Source organism: Trachypithecus francoisi, unplaced genomic scaffold (assembly GCF_009764315.1).
Source record: "Trachypithecus francoisi isolate TF-2019V2 unplaced genomic scaffold, Tfra_2.0 Lachesis_group9, whole genome shotgun sequence".
In the NCBI taxonomy this organism is placed as follows: domain Eukaryota; kingdom Metazoa; phylum Chordata; class Mammalia; order Primates; family Cercopithecidae; genus Trachypithecus; species Trachypithecus francoisi.
Window position 1 is genome coordinate 74,570,828 of NW_022681474.1, and position 23,338 is coordinate 74,594,165.

General features: G+C 38.9%; 1 protein-coding gene across 2 annotated transcripts in view; it reads left to right on the forward strand.

The window, feature by feature from the left end:
• The window catches only part of SLC16A9 (solute carrier family 16 member 9), a 58,556-nt gene that overhangs the window by 22,614 nt on the left and 12,604 nt on the right, over positions 1 to 23,338 (forward strand). For both annotated transcript variants that reach the window (XM_033208798.1, XM_033208797.1), the window contains 3 exons: positions 749 to 980; positions 11,774 to 11,917; positions 20,316 to 20,411. In XM_033208798.1, coding sequence (XP_033064689.1) covers positions 785 to 980; positions 11,774 to 11,917; positions 20,316 to 20,411 — 436 coding nt within the window. In that variant the 5' untranslated portion in view covers positions 749 to 784. The remainder of the gene's footprint in view (positions 1 to 748; positions 981 to 11,773; positions 11,918 to 20,315; positions 20,412 to 23,338) is intronic.

The following is a 23,338-nucleotide window of genomic DNA, read 5'->3' on the forward strand; positions in this document are numbered from 1 at the left end:
TAAGGAAACTGGAAAAATACTCCAGTCAGTGAGCATTGTGATGTGCTGCCAGTTCCCCTCCAGGTCCCCTTCAGGAATGACAGAGTCCTTGCCCCAACTGTCGAGAATGCTGACAGCTCTTATGGGGATAGATTGCCTCCTCTGAAGGGAGCCACCTCACCTTGGATCACCACCCAATCCTGGGTAGCCATATCCAGTGCATGATCAATGTGGAAGTATGGATGGGAAGCTCCCAGCACCCAGCTCAGCACAGCTCTGAAGGGTCATCCCAACTTTAGAAATCCCCTTCTTTATAACTGGAAAGTTATCTGCAGCTGATCTTCTCCCTTTGCCATCTGTGCCCTTCCATAGGCATCAACTAGAGAGCATTCCTGATCAGTCTCCTTCTTGCTAGGAATCTGCTTCCTAGGGAACTCAAGAAACTAAAAACTAAGAAACTAAAATTAGTGGCTCTCTGTGGTTGAGCAGGGTGGGAACCTGGTGAAGGTAGACAAAGTTGAGAAGGTTATATTTCACTTTACGCTTTTTATAATTAAAAAAAATTGTACCATGTATATGCATCATTTATTCAAATAATAAATGCAAATGTATTTGTTAACTTGCTATGTCAGTGATATTTTATGCTTTTCCATGCATGTCTTTGGAGAATCTTTTTTATTTTTTACTTTCGGAGGAGATATTTTAACCCCAAGTGCTGTGTCCTACCACACTCTAAATAAGCTTTTCTTTTCTGTTTGTTTTTGTTTAGGACCTGCAGAGAAACGTCTCCTGATTTTGTCTTACAATGGAACTTAAAAAGTCACCTGACGGTGGATGGGGCTGGGTGATTGTGTTTGTCTCCTTCTTGACTCAGTTTTTGTGTTACGGATCCCCGCTAGCTGTTGGAGTCCTGTACATAGAATGGCTGGATGCCTTTGGTGAAGGGAAAGGAAAAACAGCTTGGGTTGGATCCCTGGCAAGTGGAGTTGGCTTGCTTGCAAGTAAGTGGATAAATTTATGCCTCCCTTTACTCTTTAATCATTTAATTACGCTTACTACATCATGAACATTATACAAGGCAGAGAGAGCTTTCTTTTCAAAGTATAACATATCTTTTACCACCTTCATTAAAATGATTGTACTTTCACTGTAATAAATCTGTGTGAAAATACAGGCACTCCCTAAGATGTTAAATCATCCATCCATTCATTCATATCTTTATTCATTTATTTTCTACGATGTGCCAGGCAGTGAACTAGATGCTACAAATGAAAAGATGAACAGCAAACACATGGTTCATGCCCTTAAGAGGCTCACAGTCTTGTAAGACACACATATGTATGAGTAAGAATGAGTCAGGGAGATGAAGGTAGTGATCCAGGTACATTCAAGGTATGTTCAAGGTACACTGGTAAGGACCAAAGGACCAAATGGCTCTCGGCAGCCCTCTAAGCAGCTTCTACATGGCTTGTGATTACTCTTCTTTGCTTCAGATACACTGTGGTCAAATCACATGTCCTGTGATCATGAGAACTTCACAAGAAAAAGCAGACATAGCAAAGAGTCTCACAAAATCCAATCCAATCCAATCACAAAATTAAAATCCTCATTAAAGATTTTAATATAGTGTTATGTATAAGATATATGTGATATATTTTGTGTGTCTCCAAAGGTGATATTCTTGATGAACAGTTGCATATGATGTAATAGTGATTCCTGTCATCTTTAGAGAGAACAGTAGAGACTTTTTATTTTCCTTTGCACCATTAAAATCATATGCCACTTCAACTTCTAGAATCATAGTTGGAACTCTGCAGTAATATTTAGTGACCATTACTCCAACACATTTGGAACTATTTAAGCACAAAAGGTGGTGATCTAGATAGAGTCAGTAGCCCTGGGCTCTCTTCCTGTGTGCTATGAACTCACCATTATTCATTGAGCAAATCACAATCTCTATTCTTATGGGGAAAATCAGGACATTAAATATGATTTGTAAGGTATTTTTCAGCTCTAAAATGGTTTCTTGAAAATATGCTTAAAACAAAATGTATTAGTCATTCCTTCTTTTAAATATCCTTCTCTCCTGAATTTTAAAGGGGATGTCTTTCAAAAAAAGCAATGCTTCCAATTGTTATATTACCTTGTTAAATTATAAACAAGACAAAAAGGCTTAAAAAACAATGCGGGATCATCTCACTATGTCAGATAAGATGACTAAATACAAGTAAACACATAAAAATGTTGCCATTATAAGCTCAAGGGAAACAGGAAAAGTTTGCCTAGATTTGTTTCATAGAGTTTCTCAAAATAAGGATTGCTTGTAAAGCCATCAAAGTACAAGCGGATGATAACCGATAATGTTAATAATGCGATTTGAAAGTATTGATTTCTAAAATAAGACCGGTAGTGGGGAGGAAAGAATTTTTTTAAATGTTCTCTAATTAGTCACCATTTCTATTAGCAAATACTAAGTTAAACAGAAATGTAGTTACTTTGGCTTCCAGCAAGGGTCAAAGGATAATTGAAATGCTAACTCAATTAGCACGTACTCGAAGAATGAAGCTTCTTTTCACAAGTCTGTCCACGTTGGAGTAGAGGGTTGAGGAGAGCCTAGATCTCCTTAAGGATGGGCATTGGTGGTCAGAGCTGAAGCTGACTGTTTTTGACAATTCAACTACAGCTCTACACGTTTTCCAAGTTTCTAGGTGGATGATCACTCATCTCAAGAGCCAGGAGCAGCCCTCTTTACTCTTAGGCAGAACTGGCTACATAATTTGCAGGCCCCAGTGCAAAATGACTATACAGAATCCTTGTTAAAAAATTAAGAATTTAGTGACAGCAGAGCACTAAACCAAGTGTGGGATCCTTCTAAGCACTGGGCCCTGTGCAACTTGCATAGGTCACAAATCCAACAAGCCAGCCCTGCTTGTAGGGACCAGAGAGTTAGGCCATCTTATCAAAATTCTAGCAGACAACAAGTACTTGAAGGAGCTTGAGGGTGGAGTCAGAAGCTAATTCAAGTCCTGGCTCTACCACCATTGAGCTGAGTGACCTTATGCAAGTCACTTAACCTCTCTAGGTTCAATGTCATTTGCACCTGGTGAGCAAAGCTTTTAAAGATGAGCCTAGAAAAAATGAGGGCAAATAATTCAAGAATGAAAAGTGGTGGGGAAAGAAAAGGATGGCTAAACAGCTATAACTTCCGCCTGCATGTGTGTGTGTGTGTGTGTGTGTGTGTGTGTGTATATGCATATATATATATATAAACATACATACATACATACATACACTTTAGATATTGTGTTCAAGTTTCAGTATGGCTGGCTCCATTGAACATATTGTATTTGATGTTGGCCTCTTTGGGTTCCTCATAGCATAAATTAAGAAGCAAACTCTGAAACAGTGTTTATGTAGTATTAGTAAGCAGTGTCTGGCAGTGTGCAAGCCACTTTGACCATCTGCTTTATGACAACTTTGTTCTACAGAGAAACAAGTGGATCATTAGTACCCTGGAAGTGGAATAAGTATTTTTATGTTGGTTACTCAAATGGACATCAGCGGTTCTTAGCCAGGGAGATAATTAGGATCATCTATGGGACCATTTCAGCATATAATTGCGTGGATTTGACACTCAGACATTCTAATTCATTTGGTCCATCATGGGGCCTAGATTCATGAATTTTTTATTTTTTTATTTTTTATTTTTGAGATTGGGTCTTGCTCTGTCCCAGGCTGGAGTGCAGTGGTGCTGTATTGGCTCACTGCAACCTTGACCTCCCGGGTTCAAGTGATCCTCCCAACTCAGCCTCCTGATTAGCTGGGACTACAGGTACATGCCACCATGCCTAACTATGTTTTTCTTTTCTTTTTTTTTTTTTGAGGCGGAGTCTCGCTCTGTCGCCCGGACTGGAGTGTAGTGGCCGGATCTCAGCTCACTGCAAGCTCCGCCTCCCGGGTTTACGCCATTCTCCTGCCTCAGCCTCCCGAGTAGCTGGGACTACAGGCGCCCGCCACTTCGCCCGGCTAGTTTTTGTATTTTTAGTAGAGATGGGGTTTCACCGTGTTAGCCAGGATGGTCTCGATCTCCTGACCTCGTGATCCGCCTGTCTCGGCCTCCCAAAGTGCTGGGATTACAGGCTTGAGCCACCGCGCCCGGCCCTTTTCATATTTTTTGTAGAGACAAGTTCTCACTGTGTGGTCCAGGCTGGTCTCAAACTCCTGGGCTCAAGGGATTCTCCTGCCTCAGCCTCCCAAAGTGTTGAGATTACAGGCATAAGCTACTGTGCCTGACCTCATGAATTTTTTTAAGTCCCCAAAGTGATTTTTAGTTAGGAACTACCACTGACTTAAGCCCTCTATCTTTAAATTTTAATCTTTAACTTTTTGATAACTCTCTGATGTACGATTTGCTTTGACATTTTTTAAAGTAAAGAGAACTATTATAGATTTCTTCCTGCATGTGGCGCTACTCATGCCATGTAAATCATGAAAAGTAAATTGTCTATAAAACGTGCAAAAGAAAGGTACCCTTCAGGATGGAAGATGAAGACAGTTTTTGGAAAGGTGGGCAGGAGAGGGAGCTGGAACTTTGCCAAGATTGTGCCTAAGCATGTGAAATATGAAGTCCTACTCCTGGGCATTGACAAACCTAGATTTGGACAGTAGCTCATAATAGCATATTAAAACTGTGAAAAGGCATGGAATTCTGGGCTTTACACTCTTCGTAATCTTAATTCTTAATTCTTTTTCCTTGAAACTTAAATAATTGAGAAGAAAATACTTCTTCCCCTTGCCTGATTTCTTTGTTTGTCCGGATAATCCCTGGGATGAATAAAGCTGGGTAAGAAGGATCCTACCCTCCTGGGTTATACATTGTGAATGAGCTCATTCTCATTACACATATTCCTAAGGTCTCTGAGCTAGGGATGCCAAGATAGAAAACACCATCCATGTTTCTAAGAGGTTTGTAGTCTCAGGGAAGAGACAGAAAAAAAAGGTAACTAATAATTTGAGAATTCACAAGTATCAAGGAGAATAGCAATGGCAGAAAAATCTCTGAGGTTTTAGAGGGATAGCTTTTGAGGAAGCTATTGAGATGGGTCAGATAGGACAATGGACTTTCATAAGCAGATAGACAGGGAGAGGGAAGTCCATGCGAATTAACTTTATGCAGAGGCCTGGATCCCATACTGCAGAGGCTGTGTTCTGGTGGAGTAAATTTGGCTGGAGAGGAGGGATTATGTTAGAAGGTGTGACAGTCAGTTTTATGTGTCACCTTGGCTAGGTTACTTTCTCCAGTTGTTCAAACATGAATCTAGGCGTTGCTGTGAAGTTATTTTGTAGATGTGAGTAAAGTGCATAGTCACTTAACTTTAAATAAGGCAGAGTATCCTAGAAAATCTAGATGGATTTGGCTCAATTGTTGCAAGGCTTTAAGAGCAGAAATGAGCTTTCCCCAAAGAAGAAATTCTGCTTGTAATTGTAGCTGCGACCTATCCCTGAGAGTTCCAACATGCCCTTTCTAACAGCCTCTCCTACAAATTTTTGACTTGGTTAGCTAGGCAGGTATTGTCTGGCTGCCTAGTATGGTTATGCCAAATGTGTAGGCCAATTCCTTGCAATAAATGTCTTCATATATACTTCCCACTGATTTTGTTTCTCTGGTTGAAACCTGACTGATAGGGGAGGAATGGAAGGTAACTGAACTAGAGAGCTATCATGGCCTTGCATTGTTTTAAGATGAGCTAACACACCCTTTGACTAGATATTTGTTCTCCAAATTCAAGGAAACGGTGCTTCTGTTTCTCACACTACCCAAGTGCTGAAACAGCAGGAAACAACACGGAGATCTAGTCTGCAGTTTTGTACTCAAAGCAGATTTGAGAGTTCTTGCCCTCTCCCTTTTGTCTTCACCTCCTCCAAAGGTGTTCAAACTCATAATATGAGTCAGTAAATGTATCACCATGTTAATACAGTGAGTCAGTATGGCTAGGCCCACTTGCTGAATGAGTTATGAGTGCTGGCAGAGCTGTATCCCTAAGCACTGTTAACTCCTTCAAGAAGTACTGAATTCCTGCCTCTCTCAAGGATTCTGTTGCATTGGCAGGTTCCCAGTGTGCTAGGCAGATTTAAGATTGGTAGGAATAAAGACCACGTTTTGGTTAAGCTTTCTGCCATCTAAATACCACCAAACCAACTAAAATGAAAGGCAGTCAGGGTATATGAGATCAAAAATTCGAGTGGGCGTGGCTCCTTAGTGCCTTTTTCTTTTTCAAGGAGATGAACTTGAGATTTACAGTCTTTGCTGGAGCAAGGATTGAGGAACCTGCAATTTGGGGGAGCTCACATCTTGGGCTCCCTGCATTTTAGGTGGAAAGGTAGAACCTTCACAGGCCCAACTGATCCACTCTGTTAGGAAATCCTTGCTGCATGGCAGGTCCATAACTTGGTTACTGCTATATTTTGTTTCTCACTGTAGCATCAGCCAACTGATGTATTCACTGCAGCAGACCTGGCCATCCTTATACTCCTGGGACTCTCTGAAACTTTCTAGGAAAAAGAAGTGCGTGGAGGTTGAGTTTATTTCCCAAAGGGAATAATTTCATTCCCAAAACTATCCTATAATAAATTAAAAACTGAAAAATCACGTTATGTTTCTATTTCCTCCATTTAGAATACATGTTCATCCCTTTTGTTGACATAACCATACTTCACAGCCTAGTTCAAGGCTTAGTTCTGTGGCCTTGGTTGCTCTCCCTCTTATGAAATCCCCAAACAAGCCATCTGAACCTTTCTTTTGGTGCTTTTGGCCTTGGGTTTTATTTTAACCCTTGATGTGAGTTTGTTTTGCCTCTTGTCTAGATCCTGGATTGTGTTTGATTTCTCTGTGTCCTTTTCTAACATTTTATGAGACTCTAGAACTGTACTGTCCAGTACTATGGGCACATGTGGCTACTGGGCACCTGAAATGTGGCTCATTCCAGTTTAGATGAGCTATAGGTATAATAAATACACACTGGGCTGGGTGTAGTGGCTCATGCCTATAAAACTTAGAGCTTTGGGAGGCTGAGATAGGAGGATCACTTGAGACCAGGTGTTTAAGACCAGCTTGGGCAACATAATGAGACCCTGTCTCTGTAAAAATTTTTTTTTTTAATTAGGCAGGAGTGGTGGTAACTTAGGAAGCTGAGGCAATAGTGGCTTCTAAACACCAATACTGACAACAGTAATATTGGCTCTTGAACACTAATACACAGGCAATGGTAAGTTCCGGAAAAACTTTCACCAAAGGCAAAATAAATATAAAGGCAATGACAGATGAAATGTGTGTGTGTGTGTGTGTATGTGTGAAGTTCCCCTTATCTTCTTACTGCCTTGCAGTTTATTCTGAAATTACATCCTTCTCACTATTTGCTTATTTAAACATTTCTTCTTCTCTAATTAAGCAGTAGTAATAATAGATGGTTATTACTTTTTTTTTTTTTGAGACAGAATTTTGCTTGTTGCCCAGGCTGGAGTGCAGTGGCGTGATCCCAGCTCACTGCAACCTCCACCTTCCTGGTTCCTGCAATTCTCCTGCCTCAACCTACTGAGTAGTTGGGATTACAGGCATGTGTCACCACGCCTGGCTAATTTTTGTACTTTTAGTAGAGGCAGGGTTTCGCCATATTGGCCAACCTGGTATTGAACTCCTGACCTGAGGTAATCCACCTGCCTTGGTCTCACAAAGTGCTGGGATTACAGGCTTGAGTCACCATGCCCGGCCAGTTATTGCATTTTTAAAGTATCTTGTGAAAATAAAAAATTAGGAATCCCCTCCCCCCTTTCCCCCTTTTTTCCCCTAAAATTGTTCAGGTTCAAAGGTGTGGAATCACTGGTTCATGTCATAGGTAAACTAACTTTTGTTCCAAAGTTCCCTTCTGCAAAGTTTTCACTTTGCATTGTAAGAAATCTCCTGCAAGTAGCCCTTTGATTTAATCTGTCTCTTGAAACTCATCCAGTGCTGAGGAATAATAGATGGTTTATCATCTTGAGGCCTTGCACAGTTACTATAAAGCTAAACATATAAATGTGTCACATTTTGCAGATGTGACTTGATGGTCACTTTGATACATTTTGTCTTGTTATTGCTGAAATATGAGGCTATTGTGTTTTAAATCTATGTAAATAGGATCTATAAATAAACCCAGGTTCTAAGGATAAGGGTAAAATAATTTGCTCTGAACTATTGAACACCAAGTGATTATAAATTTTATGTTTTCATCTAACATAAGTTCATAAAGCTATGTTATCTATAAGACATTAACAAAAGTACCATTACCAGTGGTGAATCCATACAGGTCTGCAGCAAACTTGATCCTTGCTTCCTTGGAGGAAAGAATTCAGCCAGGGGACAGAGGTGGGTTTAAAGCAGAGAAAGAGACTAAGGCAAGTTTTAGAGCAGGAGTGAGAGTTTATTAAAAAATTTTAGAGCAGGAGTGAAAGGAAGTATTTACACTTGGAAGAAGGCTAAGTGGGCAACTTGAGAGATTCAAGTGCCCCATTCAGTCCTTGACTTGGGGTTTTACCAATTGGCATGGTTCTGGGGATTTTCCTTCTCTCTTGATTCTTCCCTCGTGGTTGGCTATTGCTCAACTGCTGCATGTGCAGTGTTGGTCATTTGGGAGGGTGACCACGTGCATAGTGTGTTTACTGAGGTTGTGCTCGTGCTCCGTAGGGGCAGTTTTCCTTTACCAGTCAAATGCCCCCAGAGGAAGGTCGTACATCCATTTTGCCTCTTAGAGAGCATGCCCGAGTCCATGTGCCCAACACCTGAGATTTTACTGAGAAGCTGCTGATCACCAGCTCCAGGTGTTTTCTATCTACTGGGAGACTGTCTTCCCCTGGTGTTGGCTGTGGCCAATTATCATTTCAGAAAAACAGTATATTAAATGCCTGACCATCACCTGATGGTTACCGGAAATTCCTGGGTGAGGCAAGGGCTCTCCTGCCCTGCTCATGTCTGCCTAACTACCTACTCTAACAGTACACTGATGTTCTTTACTAATAATTTGATTGCTAGGAAAAAATTAAGATCCCAATTGAACTATTTCTCAATCAGGGAGAATGCTGATCTGACTTTGGCCTTAGACCTGTCATTGGCTAGCTATGGACTCTTGGTCAAATCACATGATCTTTCTGAGTTCCAGTTTCACCATTTTTAAATTGAGGTGTTTAGACCATTTCCAACTTCCAAAATTTCAGTTCTAAAATTTTTTGTCTTTAATCTCTGACCTAATGATATATTTCTCTAAATCAGCAGCAGATGGCAGTGTGAAAGTAGAGAACTTTAAAACCTGTTTCCATTTGCTATTTTCACCTGTAAGAGAATTTCTGTTCATTTTTTCCTAATGCTTAAATGTTTTTCAAAAAAATCATTTGTTAGGCAGGAAAAGTGACTTAAGAATTTATCACATAGTTTATAACAATGCTGTACATTTCATACAACAGTGGCTTTGGTTGTACGTGCTATGAAAATTATGACTCCTCCATCTTGCCCCCACACTCCCAGCCTCTGAGGCTTCCTCGTGGAATTAACATACATTAAGGAGCATAGAGTTAAAGTCCTGTTTTGAGGATGAAACTTGAAACTTTTCAAGTATTCCAGAAATAATAGTCTCTGTGTGTTTCAATTCCATTGTGTTGTAAAATTTGCGAACACTGAAACTCAATGTAGTTTGCTAACAACAGAGAAGTGTCATGCCTTATGCTCTCAGACATCCATTTGTAAAATTAGACCCTTAAAACTGTTTCTATTTTTGAATTATCTAAGTATTTCTCATTGGGTGTACAGACAGCCCAACTATTGGATGACAAGTTTGGTCTTTCGAATGGATTTTCCTTTTAAAATACTGTCACAGAATATTTCCCTCTGTTTGTCATGTAAATGTGTCAGTCTCCTCTTCTGCACTGACTCACACAAGAGGGCCTGAAAATGGAAGGATCCAATTTATGGCCAGGAAGGAATGTGGGAGAGCCTTAAGCACCAGAAGCTATGATCTCAGTATATCTCAGGGGCCATAAACTGGTCTTAAGTATGTGTTTAAGAAATTCTCTGGAATTGGGAAGAATGTAAGAACTTAGTATAGTGCATGGGTTATTGGAACCCGCTTCTGTCATTTACAAACAGTGAGACTGTGATGGATTCCATTGTTTCGCTGAGGTTGCTTCAAAAAGGGGTAAAAGACACATACATACAGAAAAGTGTATGTATCATGACAGTATAGCTTGATGAATGTTCATGAACTGAACACACTCATGTAATCATAACATTCATGCTGAGAACCAGAACATGAGCAGTACCCTGCAAGTTTGGCTTTGCTGTCTTCTGATTATAACTCCCCAGGCCCTAATAAAGATAGCCAGTATCCTGACTCCTAACACAGATTAGTTTTGCTTGTTTTTGTAGTTTTTATAATTGAAATTATATGGGTTGTACTTTTATGTTGGGTGTCTTTCATTTACACTGTGTTTGTGTGATACACTGTTAACATGTGTAGTTGTAGATCATTTTCACCGCCATATAATTATGTATATAACTTTAGGTGTTTATGTGGGTGTTTCCGTTGGGTGTATACATAGAATTGAAACTTCTGGGTTTTACAGCGTGCTGTGTTCAGCTTTTTTTTTTTTTTTTTTGAGATGGAGTCTCGCCCTGTGGCCCAGGCTGGAGTACAGTGGCACCATCTTGGCTCACTGCAACCTCCTCCTCCCAGGCTCACGCCATTCTCCTGCCTCAGCCTCCCGAGCAGCTGGGACTACAGGCGCTCACCACCTTGCCCAGCTAATTTTTTTGTATTTTTAGTAGAGACGGGGTTTCACTGTGTTCACCAGGATGGTCTCGTTCTCCTGACCTCGTGATCTGCCCGCCTCGGCCTCCCAAAGTGCTGGGATTACAGGCGTGAGCCACCACGCCCGGCCTGTGTTCAGCTTTAATAAACACTGCCAGCAGTGTGTGAGAATCCTGTTCCTACCACTTTCTTGCTAACAATATTGTCTGTCTTTACCCATTCTGGTAGGTGTGGTTTTTGAAAATTGGAGATCGTAGCTTGAAAGGTTGTCAACTCAATTCAGATATACTTCTCTTTGCTTCCAAATCCTTGGTCTTTCTTCTACCATAGACTTGAACAGCTTCTTTGAGCTTCAGTTTCCTTCTGTGTTAAATGAGACTGTTGGGCTAAATAACCCTTAACATCCTTTTATTTCTAGTATATTAAGTTCTATACTTCTGAGTACAGTCCTAGTAGGAAAGAATTTCACTATCGCTTAAATTCTGTTACATGAGCAGTTGCCCACTCATGATAGAACAATTCCAGGTGATGGTCACTTTTGCCTGTCAGTCAACAGGGCACAGTGACACTATCAAATGGGTACTATTATAATTCCCATTTTCAGATGAGGAAACTAAGGCACAGAATGATCAAATAAGTTGCCCAAGACCAAACAGCTACCAAGTAGTAGTGCTAGAATTTGAATAAAATCTGACTCCAGAACCTCCATTTTACCTATGTGATCTTATCCTTTAATTTCATTATCAAAAAAAAATGAGACTAACAATAGTATCCACCTCCCAGGGCTGTAGTAAGATTAAAATGAGATGAGATTGTTCATGTGAGCTGCCTCATATAGTGTCTGCATATCATAAATACTCAGTGCATGTTTATTTTTATTGTTTTATGATGGAAAGAATCATTTTGAACTTATGACGGATGGATCATATGATAATAAGTGAAGGTTTCACTTCTTTTTTTAGGTCCTGTCTGCAGTCTCTGTGTCTCATCTTTTGGAGCAAGACCTGTCACAATCTTCAGTGGCTTCATGGTGGCTGGAGGCCTGATGTTGAGCAGTTTTGCTCCCAATATCTACTTTCTGTTTTTTTCCTATGGCATTGTTGTAGGTAAGGAACCTCATCACTATGACTTTCCTAACCTTCAAGGGATACACATCGTTTCACCAGTGCCAGGTTTATGATCCAGTTAATGTAAAGGAGTGAAAATGCTCACTAATAATTTACTTTCAATAACCACTTCTCCAAAAATTGTTGCTTTAGTAAAAAAAAAACCTGCACAGTGAATCAAAATGTTTGAGAGAACAAGCAATCCATACTCTATCTCCTTGCAAGGCACAGGGAAGTTTTTCATCTCAGCCCTTGTCTCTCTGTAGCACATACGGGAAACGTGAGGGGGGAACACAAAACTTGGATGTTATGGACATCTGTCACTTCTCACTAAATTATGAAGTGGCCCTTTTCCTGTTGGGCAGTCAAGCATGATTCTTTGGAGCTGTTTGTGTTCACAAACAGCTGTCTGCATTCCATAGCATCTGTTGCTGTGGGCCCAAGTCAAAAGTCACAGCACAAGTAAAAAGTATATTTGAAAGCATGTATTAGTATTATTATTTTTTTTAGAGATAAGACATGAGTGAAGAAAGCTGAGTGGTGGGATGATACTGGTTACAGGGGAGGAAAGTATAGGAGGCTCAGGACCTTAGAGTACAGAAAATTTGGGAAGATATCCTTGTCATGTCATTACACTAATTCTGTTCAGTGTTAAAAATCACTAGACTTGGTATTTCTAGGAGCTGTTGGTAGAGACTTAGAAAAAGATGGCCTCCAGGTTTCAAGTTTCTTCTTAATGCCTCAAAGGAGCTAATTTTGTTGACTACCAATATTCCTCTTTTCTGCCTGGAAATATTTCCCCAATAATAAATAGAAAATGTAGCAACTAATATTCTCTGAGTACTTATCGTATGCTAGGGACTGTGCTAAATGCTTTATATGATCTCATTTCCTCTTCACAAGAACCCATTTTACAGAGAAGGAAAGTGAAGCTCAGAGAAGTAAAAATATTACTAACTAAATTAACAAAGCTAGAAGACTTGGTCTGATACTTAGTGACACTCAGTCTGACACTCAGTAGTCCATCCATTTATATGGGATTTGGCTTACACTTTTGACTGCTGCTGCTGATGGTGGAGTTACAGGGCTTTCACTTGGCTTTCCTCACTATGATGGTGTTGTAGGGAATGATAACTCTTATTGCTTTGGCCAAGGGACCAAAGAACAATGTGGGGAGTTCTACAGCTGTTGCATATATGTGCTATAATTAAATATCAGGGACTGGGGAAAGGACCATTGGCTGAGCAGTTGGGGCATAATCCCATATATTACCGGCCCCATGTAAGCGCACTCTAAGGGGAAGCCATGTAGACCCTTCGTGTCTCTGACAACAATGTTCAAAATGTATTTCACTTTCCTCAGTGTACAGTTACTCAAATAGATGGCCATAGTTCTCTTTGGGGAAAGACTCAGGTTATCATTCCATATATACAAACTTGTCATCATGTTTGTGGCAATGTGTCTCCTCCTAGAGTCCTGGCCTTTCCTTCAGTTAGTGGATTCTGGGTCAGAAAACAGGCTCAAGTCTGAGGATGTATATAACTCTGATTTGGCAATAGGTTCTGATTCTCAGTGACTAAGAGGAAACTGTCAGCTCATGGAGGGAGCACTGGACTTCAGGTCAGCAGACAAAGGTTCTGTGAGTTTGAGCAAGCTCCTTCATCTCTGTGAATGGCTGTACCCTCCCGCATCTGTGAAAGCAGGCTAAGAAACCTACCTCAGATGGGTCTTGTGAGGACTAAATGATGACAAGCAAGATAACAATACAGAGTTGAGTTAGATTTCAATTAATAAAAGTATCTCTCACCACAGTAATTACTGGGGACCTGTGAGTTACTGCTTGCTGGCAAATTATTAATATTTACCACCATCGTTGATTTCTTCACAGTTTTATTTCATCAGTAGGCTCATAGTAAAGGGCTCATGGAATGTTTGTGGGATAAATAAATGAGATAATAATGAACACTGGCACTTTCATTCTGTTACCATTTGAAGTAGAGTATCAAATTGAAAAGAAAGTGACAGGAAATTATTACACAGTCTTAACATCTTATTCCTGTATCATGAGCTGAAGGGTTCAGTCTAATGGTAACATTTATAAGATGCAATTCTGTGCAGAATCATATCCTAAAGACTTTCATTTGTCTTTAATGAGCTAGATGGCCTCTTAAGCTAGACAGTGTGATCAAGGGAAAGATCAGACACTGACTAGCAGGCAGGCTCTGGGGTTGGGCCATGTGGGTTAACCTTCTTTTATCCACTTGCCAGCTGTGTGACTGTAAACATGTTTTGTAACTACTGTTTTATCATTTTTAAACTGAGCATAATAATGGCACCCATTTATAAGAGTTTGTGAAGATGAGTGACATAATGCAATGAATGTTAGCTAGCATAAACCATTATCATTTGTTTTATGACCCTGAAAAATTATTCAGCCTCTCTGAGCTTCCGTTTTTATTTTTTATAAAATGGCACTGATGTGAGTTCATGGAGGTATTGTGACTATTCATGAGATAATGTTTATAAAGAGACAAACAGAGATGTTTAATACGTATTTGTTCCTTTCTCCTTAAATTCCTTTCTGACCCATACAGCAGTAGTTTTTGGCTACTGAAGAAGCTCTATTGAATCAGAAATATTTGTGTAAGAGATTTAAAAATATAGAAAAAGAAATTAAAGTTATATTGGATATTATAACCTAAAATGTCAAAAGAATGCTAAAGTGTATTAAATGATATAATTCTGTTTTACCATTTAATTGATTTTTTCAAAACTAACAATTTGAAAACATGATGCTCTTTTGTTTAGGTTTTTGTAGCTCAAATGAAAACCTGTACTAACTTGTCAGATTGCAGGATTAATTGCAGTGAGGAACCTGATACCATATCAGTATAGCTTTTGTACTCTGTTAGAGTAAGTTCATGTGTTTATTCTGTACTTTTGTTGTTGTTGTTGTTGTTGTTTTGAGATGAATGCAACCTCCGCCTCACGGGTTCAAGCGATTCTCCTGCTTCAGCCTCCCGAGGAAGCTGGGATTACAGGAGCATACCACCACGCCTGACTCATTTTTGTATTTTTAGTAGAGATGGGGTTTTGCCATGTTGGCCAGGCTGGTCTTAAGCTCCTGACCTCAGGTGATCCTCAGTCTTGGGCTCCCAAAGTGCTGGGATTACAGGCGTGAGCCACTGTACCCGGCCTCTGTTTATTCTGTACTTTAAATAGATCTTCATTCAAACCTGATTTTGTAGCATCATGCGTTGTCTTTTTGAAAAACATTGGTTTGCTGAGTTATGCAAGAACTTAAAACTGTTAACACATTTCATTGTAAAACATCACTTTGGTTAATATTACCAACAAGTTCATTAGAAATCTTTATGGATTGGCAAGTGATTGTAAGCCACACGGCCAAATCTGGTAATTGAGGCTCCTGTTTTCTCAATAAAATTACTAAACCGGGGAAAAGGCAATACAGTGGGAGATGAAAATTAGGTGGGTAGGAGGTGGCGGTGCAGGAAATGTGCCTGTAATGATTTGCTCAAGCCTCTTTCTAATAATTTCTCTTTGCTTTTCTGAAAAGCACAACTCAAAATCAATTCCTGGTATTCTCTTTTCTTTAGAATATATTGTTATTTAGCTACCTGATTATGGTTTTCTTGTTATTCCCTTCCCGATTTTTAGAAGAATTCCATTTTCTTCCCCCCTGCCTCCTGCCACCGCCCTTTTTTGGTAATATCTGCGTAGTCCACTGAGAGTGGGGAGGGAAAATAACATGTTTGTAGACAGTCTGATTCTCTTACTGCAATTCTGCCAAATGAGATAAAGGGCATTTCTTGTATATTCACTTTAGCAGAAATAGAGATTTACAAGTCCCCCCTTTCAAAATTGTTATATAATTGAAGATAATCTTTAAGTGTCATGGATATACAGGTGTAATAAGGCACTATGATTTTTTAATGTAGTCTGAGGCAGTATCTACATAATGCCATAATACTCAGGTGAAAATGAAAAAAGTATACCAATATAATGGATATTTTTTAGTACTCATGATAGTGTAGGGGCAGAAACTACATCTTTACTTTTTTTATGTCTCAATTTCTACAACTATCTTACGAGATTGTTCTACAGATAAAGAAACTAGGAATTAGAGTTTAAATGACTTTGCCAAAGCCACACAACCAATTGTCTAGTTGGAGGAATAGACTTGGAAATATGTAACTTATAGCACAGCACAATAAGTGCAATGATGAAGCCAATGTATGTGCGTGTGCAGGGGAGACACGGTGGAGGCTTCATGCTTAATTTATGCTTGAGCTGGAATCTTGAAGAATAGGCAGGAAGTGGTTCAAGTGAATACGGTTGGAAGAGGAGTGGGGATGGTGTGAGGAGGACCTTTCAGTAGCCTAAGTACTCAGAGAAGCAAGATAGAATGGCTAAACAGCAGTCTTTTTATATACGTTTGTTAAGGAATGCACAGATGGTGTGAGGAGTTGCAAATATGTCAAAGCATGGTGTGCAACAGAGGCCAGATGCTAACAGTTTTATGTGGTCTTTATTGCAGTAGTATGACATGATGAGAACTGTATGACAACAGTTTAGAAGACAGATTGGTGGGAAAGGTACTGAAGGCTGAGACAGCTATTAGGAGGCCTTAGATGACACACAAAAAAAGATGAGGAGATGAACTGAGGCAGTGTTAGTGCAGAGAGAGACTGAGGTTGACAATTTAGGCCATGGGTGTGATAAAGAGCTTGATGTCTGGTTTGATGAGAGGAGATGAGGGGAAAGAGGCCTCTGAAGTTGTGTCTCCAGTGTGTGAAATGGAAGGTAAAGTGTGGAAAAGAAATGTTGCAACATGTAAAATATATTTAGTTTTTATCATTTAAAGAAAGGGAAACAAACAACGATGCCTTACTAATACTGATGCTGTGAATTGTCAGCAGTACAAGTATTTAATTTTTAAAATTGTTATACTTTTACTGGAGGTTGGTACACAGAAGTTTTTCACTGGTAGGGTCTGATCCAAACTGGTGGAGGCCAAGGAATGCTTTAAGGCAGTGGTTTCCAAACTGTTTCATCTTGGGGCCCTTTATATTCTTTTATTTAAGATACCAAGAAACTTTTGATTAGGACTATTATACTTAGATTTAGTCTATTAAAATGTACTGTATTAAGAGATAAGACCTTTATAAATATTTATTTAGCTATTCAAGATAACAAATCTAGTACATGTTAACATAAATATCATATTTATTATGAAAAATAACTGTTTTCCAAAGCAAACAAAATTTGGTAAAAAGAGTGCCATTGTCTTACATGTTTGCAAATCTCTTTAATGTCTGGTTTCATAGAAGGCAGCTGTATTCTCCTATCTACTTCTGTACTCAATATGTTACAATATGCTTCTTGATTGAAGTATACATGAAGAAAATCTGGTCTCACACACAAAGATGTGATTAGAGAAGGGAAGAGTGTTGAATAGCCATTACAGGTAATTATGGATATTCCTGTACCAAAATTGGTAAGTGATAGTTTCCTAAGGATTAATTGCAATGACAAACCTGATACCGTATCAGTATACTTTTCATACTGTTATAGGAAATCCATTTGTTTATTCCATGCTTTGAATAGATCTTTACTCAAACCTAATTTTGTAGCTTTGTGCATTGGCTATTTGAAAAATATTGATTTGCTGAGTTATGCAAGAACTTAAAAATGTTAACACATTTCATTGTAAAACATCACTTTGGTTAATATTACCAAAAAGCTCATCAGAAATCTTTATGGATTGGGAAGCTGTCAAACGCATGGTGACAGATACAAGTTTTCCAAAATTGTTTTTTTTTTTTTTTGCTGGAAAACATGCATTTTATCATTGGTAACAATTACTGCCAATTGTTTCCCGGCATTGGTTCATTTCCAAGAAAATATCGGCCAGACACCCAAGGTTAAATAACCGTAGTTTCTGTCAGACATTGTTTCAAATAAAATGATGTTCTATTTTAAAAGTGGTTATTTTAGCTAGCTATAAAACAATCGTGTAAGTGCTTATCCTTGCAGCAATTATTGTAATTCAGGTGAAGCACTGAAAACAGATGTGTTTGTTCTGACTGTGAGGGTGTGGTGGTGAAACCTATAAAGTGTCAAGTTCCTTAGAAATACCTTAGTTTGTGGTAGGCTTTTTGCAGTTTTACTCACCATCTCTTTTGCACCATCAGCATAAATGTAAACATAGTGAAAAGAGCAGAGAACATCTCAGTATTATTATAAAAATAGTTTTGACTTGACTAACTTCATGAAAGATCTTAGGGACCGTAGGTACACAGACTTCTCTTTAACAGCTGCCGGTTTAAGGTTGTCCTGATGCAGATTAAGAAAGGAAATCATGCCACCTTTTCTTTCTTTTTTTTTTTTTTGAGACAGAGTCTCACTCTGTTGCCTAGGCTGGAGTGCAATGGCACGATCTCAGCTTGCTGCAACCTCCACCTCCAGGGTTCAAATGATTCTCTTGCCTCAGCCTCCTGTGTAGTTGAGACTACAGGTGTGCACCATTGGGTGCCTGGCTAATTTTTTGTATTTTTAGTAGAGATGGGATTTCGCCATGTTGGCCAGGCTTGTCTCAAACTCCTGACCTCAAGTGATCCTCCCACCTCAGCCTCCCAAACTGCAGGGATTACAGGCGTGAGCCACCGTGCCTGGCCTCAACTTTTGCTTTCTGACAAATTTAAAGTAAATGCATTTCAGATTTCTGGTACATTAAAAAAAAGTGAAGTAATCTTATCTGAACCCTAAGACCTTTAAATCAGTTTTGAAAATTCATTTTAGTATAAGATTTAAAGTTTAAAAGTTGCTGTTTCAACTTTGTTGGCATTGACACTTAGTAATCTGAAATGTCTTTTTTTCATGTCTTCGATGCTTAACCTTTGACACAGCTCTGACAACGAAATCACAGAAAACATGAATGAATAATGCAAATATAAATTTGCATTATTTACAATAAAGCCCCCTCCAAAGGCTTTCAGAAATAGTCTTAGTTAAGTTAAAGGTGACAGTTTTTGGCTTCACAAAATTGATTGGTTAGAAACAGTTCTTATTTCATGTTCTGAAGTGTCCTCTGTGTAGTAATGACAACTATATAAATGAATCCAACTCATGCCTTAGATTTTGAAAGTATTTTTTCCCCATAAATGACATCAAAGGGCACTCTATTTTTAAAGGGTTATTTAAAGTCTAATTGTTTTAATCTCTCTCATTTCATTAATAAGACTCTGTATGCAATCATGGATGATCATCTGAGTCGTGGGTTAAATGCTGATTTCCTAAAATGTTTATGCAGTGTATTTGTTAAACTCATGTATTCATTTAAATCATAGTCCAGGTAGCTGTTTTAAGTAATGAAAATGACCTTAATAATTCACGTAATAGGCCATAGTTAAAATTCGGTTGTTAGACTATGGCTCTTGTGTTGTTATAGAGTGATCCTCAAGAACAGATAACGTTGTGGAAGAAAGGCATAAAGTCAATGACTGAGGGCCAAAGGAGAGTTATATGAAAAACAAACTGGGGTTGTCAGATTCTTAAAAGGGAAGAAAATATTAAGCTAACAAACAAGAGCCTTGGGGATTATCTGGAGATAAATATTACCCTTGTGATTCAGGAACAGAAATTTACTTGTAACTTTTTTTGTTGTTAATTATAAAATAATTTCAAATTTACAGAAAAGTGGAGAATAGTATAGCAAACAACCATAGTTGTTAGTATTTTGTTGTATGTGCTTCTTTTTTTGGTGAAAGTATTTTAAAGTAAAGACATTACTACATTTTACTTCTAAATAAGGTAATATGCACCTCTAAAAGATGAAGACTTACAGATATAAATTTCACTGTGGTGAGATGATGTAAGAACCCCACAGGGCCTTCATATTGCAGACTGGGTTGTGCAGGCTAAACTCTAACAAAATAGCTTTGAGTGATCAAGTGTATTTTAAAAAGTTGTTTAGAGGACTTACAAGAAGAAGAACACTGAGCTGGGGGCAAGGACTTGAAAGAGGCGTAGATCTCTATGGGGCAAACTTGATCAAATTTGCTGTTTTGTATGTGAATTTAGCCATTTTCTCTCTCTCTCTCTATAATGTCTTAATTTACATTGGCATTATTCATTCATGCTTTAGACATTGGATGCTTTTTTACTTGACCCTGATCTAGGGTGTGGGGTGAAAAATGAGGCTGCCCAGTGGTGCCTATTGGGGCTACACACATGGAAGGAATCTAGGAGTCTGTACTTATAACAGTTTTAGCCAGCAAATAATGGAATGTCCTGTTGGACATACTTGTTTTTCCTTTTTTCTCTTGCACTGATGTAATGCAGTGTCTTAATTTATGCAATGTCTTCTCATGCGTAGGTCTTGGATGTGGTTTATTATACACTGCAACAGTGACCATTACGTGCCAGTATTTTGACGATCGCCGAGGCCTAGCACTTGGCCTGATTTCAACAGGTAAATTTTCAAATTGAGTACAGTATTGTCACCATTCAGTCTGCTAAACAAAGTAAAACGTTACCAAGCACAGACATGTTTAACCAATCATTACCCAGCTACCAATCAGGTAGCAAAATAATTTCTTTACTTCTAGAAGGAAAGTTTATTTTACACCGTAAATATGGCAGTGACTTTCTTTTTTCTTTTTTTACATTATAAATTTTTATGTCTTATATGGGATGTTTTCTAAAATATTTAGCTCTTCTAAAATTGTAAACTGATATTTAGTATAACATTAATAAATTTTTACATGGACACCTATGATTGTCAAAGCACTTTTAGAAACTTAAATTTAAATGACCATAAAACTTGAAAACTAGTCTTTATGATATTTTTTAAAAAGCTATTTTTTTCATCCATTGTATTTGCTTCCTGAAAGTCCAAAGTAAACCATCTCATTGCTTGTTATTTATTATTATTATATTTTAAATTCCGGGATACATGTGCAAGAACGTGCGGTTTGTTACATAGGTATACATGTGCCCTGGTGGTTTGCTGCACCCATCAACCCATGATCTACATTAGGTATTTCTCCTAATGCTATCCCTCCCCTAGCCCCCACCCCAACAGGCCCAGTGTGTGATGTTCTCCTCCCTGTGCCCATATGTTTTCATTGTTCAACTCCCACTTATCAGCGAGAACATGTGGTGTTTGGTTTTCTGTTCTGTGTTAGTTTGCTGAGAATGATGGTTTCTAGCTTCACTCATGTCCCTGTAAAGGACATGAACTCATTCTTTTTTATGGCTGCATAGTATTCCGTGGAGTATATGTGCCACATTTTCTTTCTTTTTTTTTTCTTTTCTTTTTTTTTTTTTTTGAGATGGAGTTTCACTCTTGTTGCCCAGGCTGGAGTGCAATGGCACAATCTTGGCTCACTGCAACCTCTGCCTTCCGGGTTCAAGCAATTCTCCTGTCTTAGCCTCCCGAGTAGCTGGAATTATAGGCATGTTCCACGACGCCCGGCTAATTTTTTGTATTTTTAGTAGAGACGGGGTTTCTTCCTGTTGGTCAGGCTGATCTCGTACTCCCAATTTTAGGTGATCTGCCCTCCTCGGCCTCCCAAAGTGCTGGGATTACAGGCGTGAGCCACCACGCCCGGCCTATACACGCCACGTTTTCTTTATCCAGTCTAACACTGATGGACGTTTGGGTTGGTTCCAAGTCATTGCTACTGTGAATAGTGCTGCAGTAAACATACATGCACATGTGTCATTATAGCAGAATGATATATAATCCTTTGGGTATATACCCAGTCATGGGATTGCTGGGTCAAATGGTATTTCTAGTTCTAGATCCTTGAGGAATCGCCACACTGTCTTCCACAATGATTGAAGTATAAAAGCATTCCTATTTCTCCACATCCTCTCCAGCACCTCTTGTTTCCTGACTTTTTAATGATTGCCATTCTAACTGGCATGAGATGGTATCTCATTGTGGTTTTGATTTGCATTTCTCTAATGACCAGTGATGATGAGGTTTTTTTTTCATGTTTATTGGCTGCATAAATGTCTTCTTTTTTTCTTTTCTTTTCTTTTTTCTTTTTTTTTTTTTTTTGAGATGGAGTTTCGCTCTAGAGTGCAGTGGCACAATCTCGGCTCACTGCAGCCTCCACCTTCCAGTTTCAAGTGATTCTCCTGCCTCAGCCTCCCGAGTAGCTGGGATTATAGGTGCCCACCACCACGCCTGGCTAAGTTTTGTATTTTTAATAGAGACAGGGTTTCACCACATTGGCCATGGTGGTCTCAAACTCCTGACCTTGTGATCTGCCTGCCTCAGGCTCCTGAAGTGCTGGGATTACAAGCATGAGCCATTGTGCCTGGCCAGATGTCTTCTGTTGAAAAGTGTCTGTTCATATCCTTCACCACTTTTTGATGGGGTTGTTTTTTTTCTTGTAAATTTGTTTATGTTCCTTGTAGATTCTGGATATTAGTCCTTTGTCAGATGGATAGATTGCAAAAATTTTCTCCCATTCTGTAGTTTGCTGGTTCACTCTGATGATAGTTTCTTTTGCTGTGCAGAAGCTCTTTACTTTAATTAGATCCCATTTGTCTATTTTGGCTTTTGTTGCCATAGCTTTTGGTGTTTTAGTGATGAAGTCTTTGCCCATGCCTATGTCCTGAATGGTATTGCCTAGGTTTCCTTCTAGAGTTTTTATGGTTTTAGGTCTAACATTTAAGTCTTTAATCCATCTTGAGTTAATTTTTATATAAGGTGTAAAGAAGGGGTTCAGTTTCAGTTTTCTGCATATGGCTAGCCTGTTTTCCCAACACCACTTATTAAGTAGGGAATCCTTTCCCCATTTCTTGTTTTTGTCAGGTTTGTCAAAGATCAGATTTGTTGTATATGTGTGGTGTTATTTCTGAGGCCTCTGTTCTGTTCCATTGGTCTATATCTCTGTTTTGGTACCAGTACCATGCTGTTTTGGTTACTGTAGCCGTGTAGTGTAGTTTGAAGTCAGGTAGCGTGAAGCCTTCAGCTTTGTTCCTTTTGCTTAGAATTGTCTTGGCTACATGGGCTCTTTTTTGGTTCTATATGAAATTTAAAGTAGTTTCTCCCAATTCTATGAAGAAAGTCAATGGTAGCTTGATGGGAATAGCATTGAATCTATAAATTACCTTGGGCAGTATGGCCATTTTCATGATATTGATTCTTCCTATGCATCAGCATGGAAAGTTTTTTCATTTGTTTGTGTCCTCTCTTATTTCCTTGAGCAGTGGTTTGTAGTTCTCCTTGAAGAGGTCCTTCACATCTCTTGTAAATTGCATTTCTAAGTATTTTATTCTCTATGTAGCAATTGTGAGTGGGAGTTCACTCATGATTTGGCTCTCTATTATTGGTGTATAGGAATCCTTGTGATTTTTGCACATTGATTTTATATCCTGAGA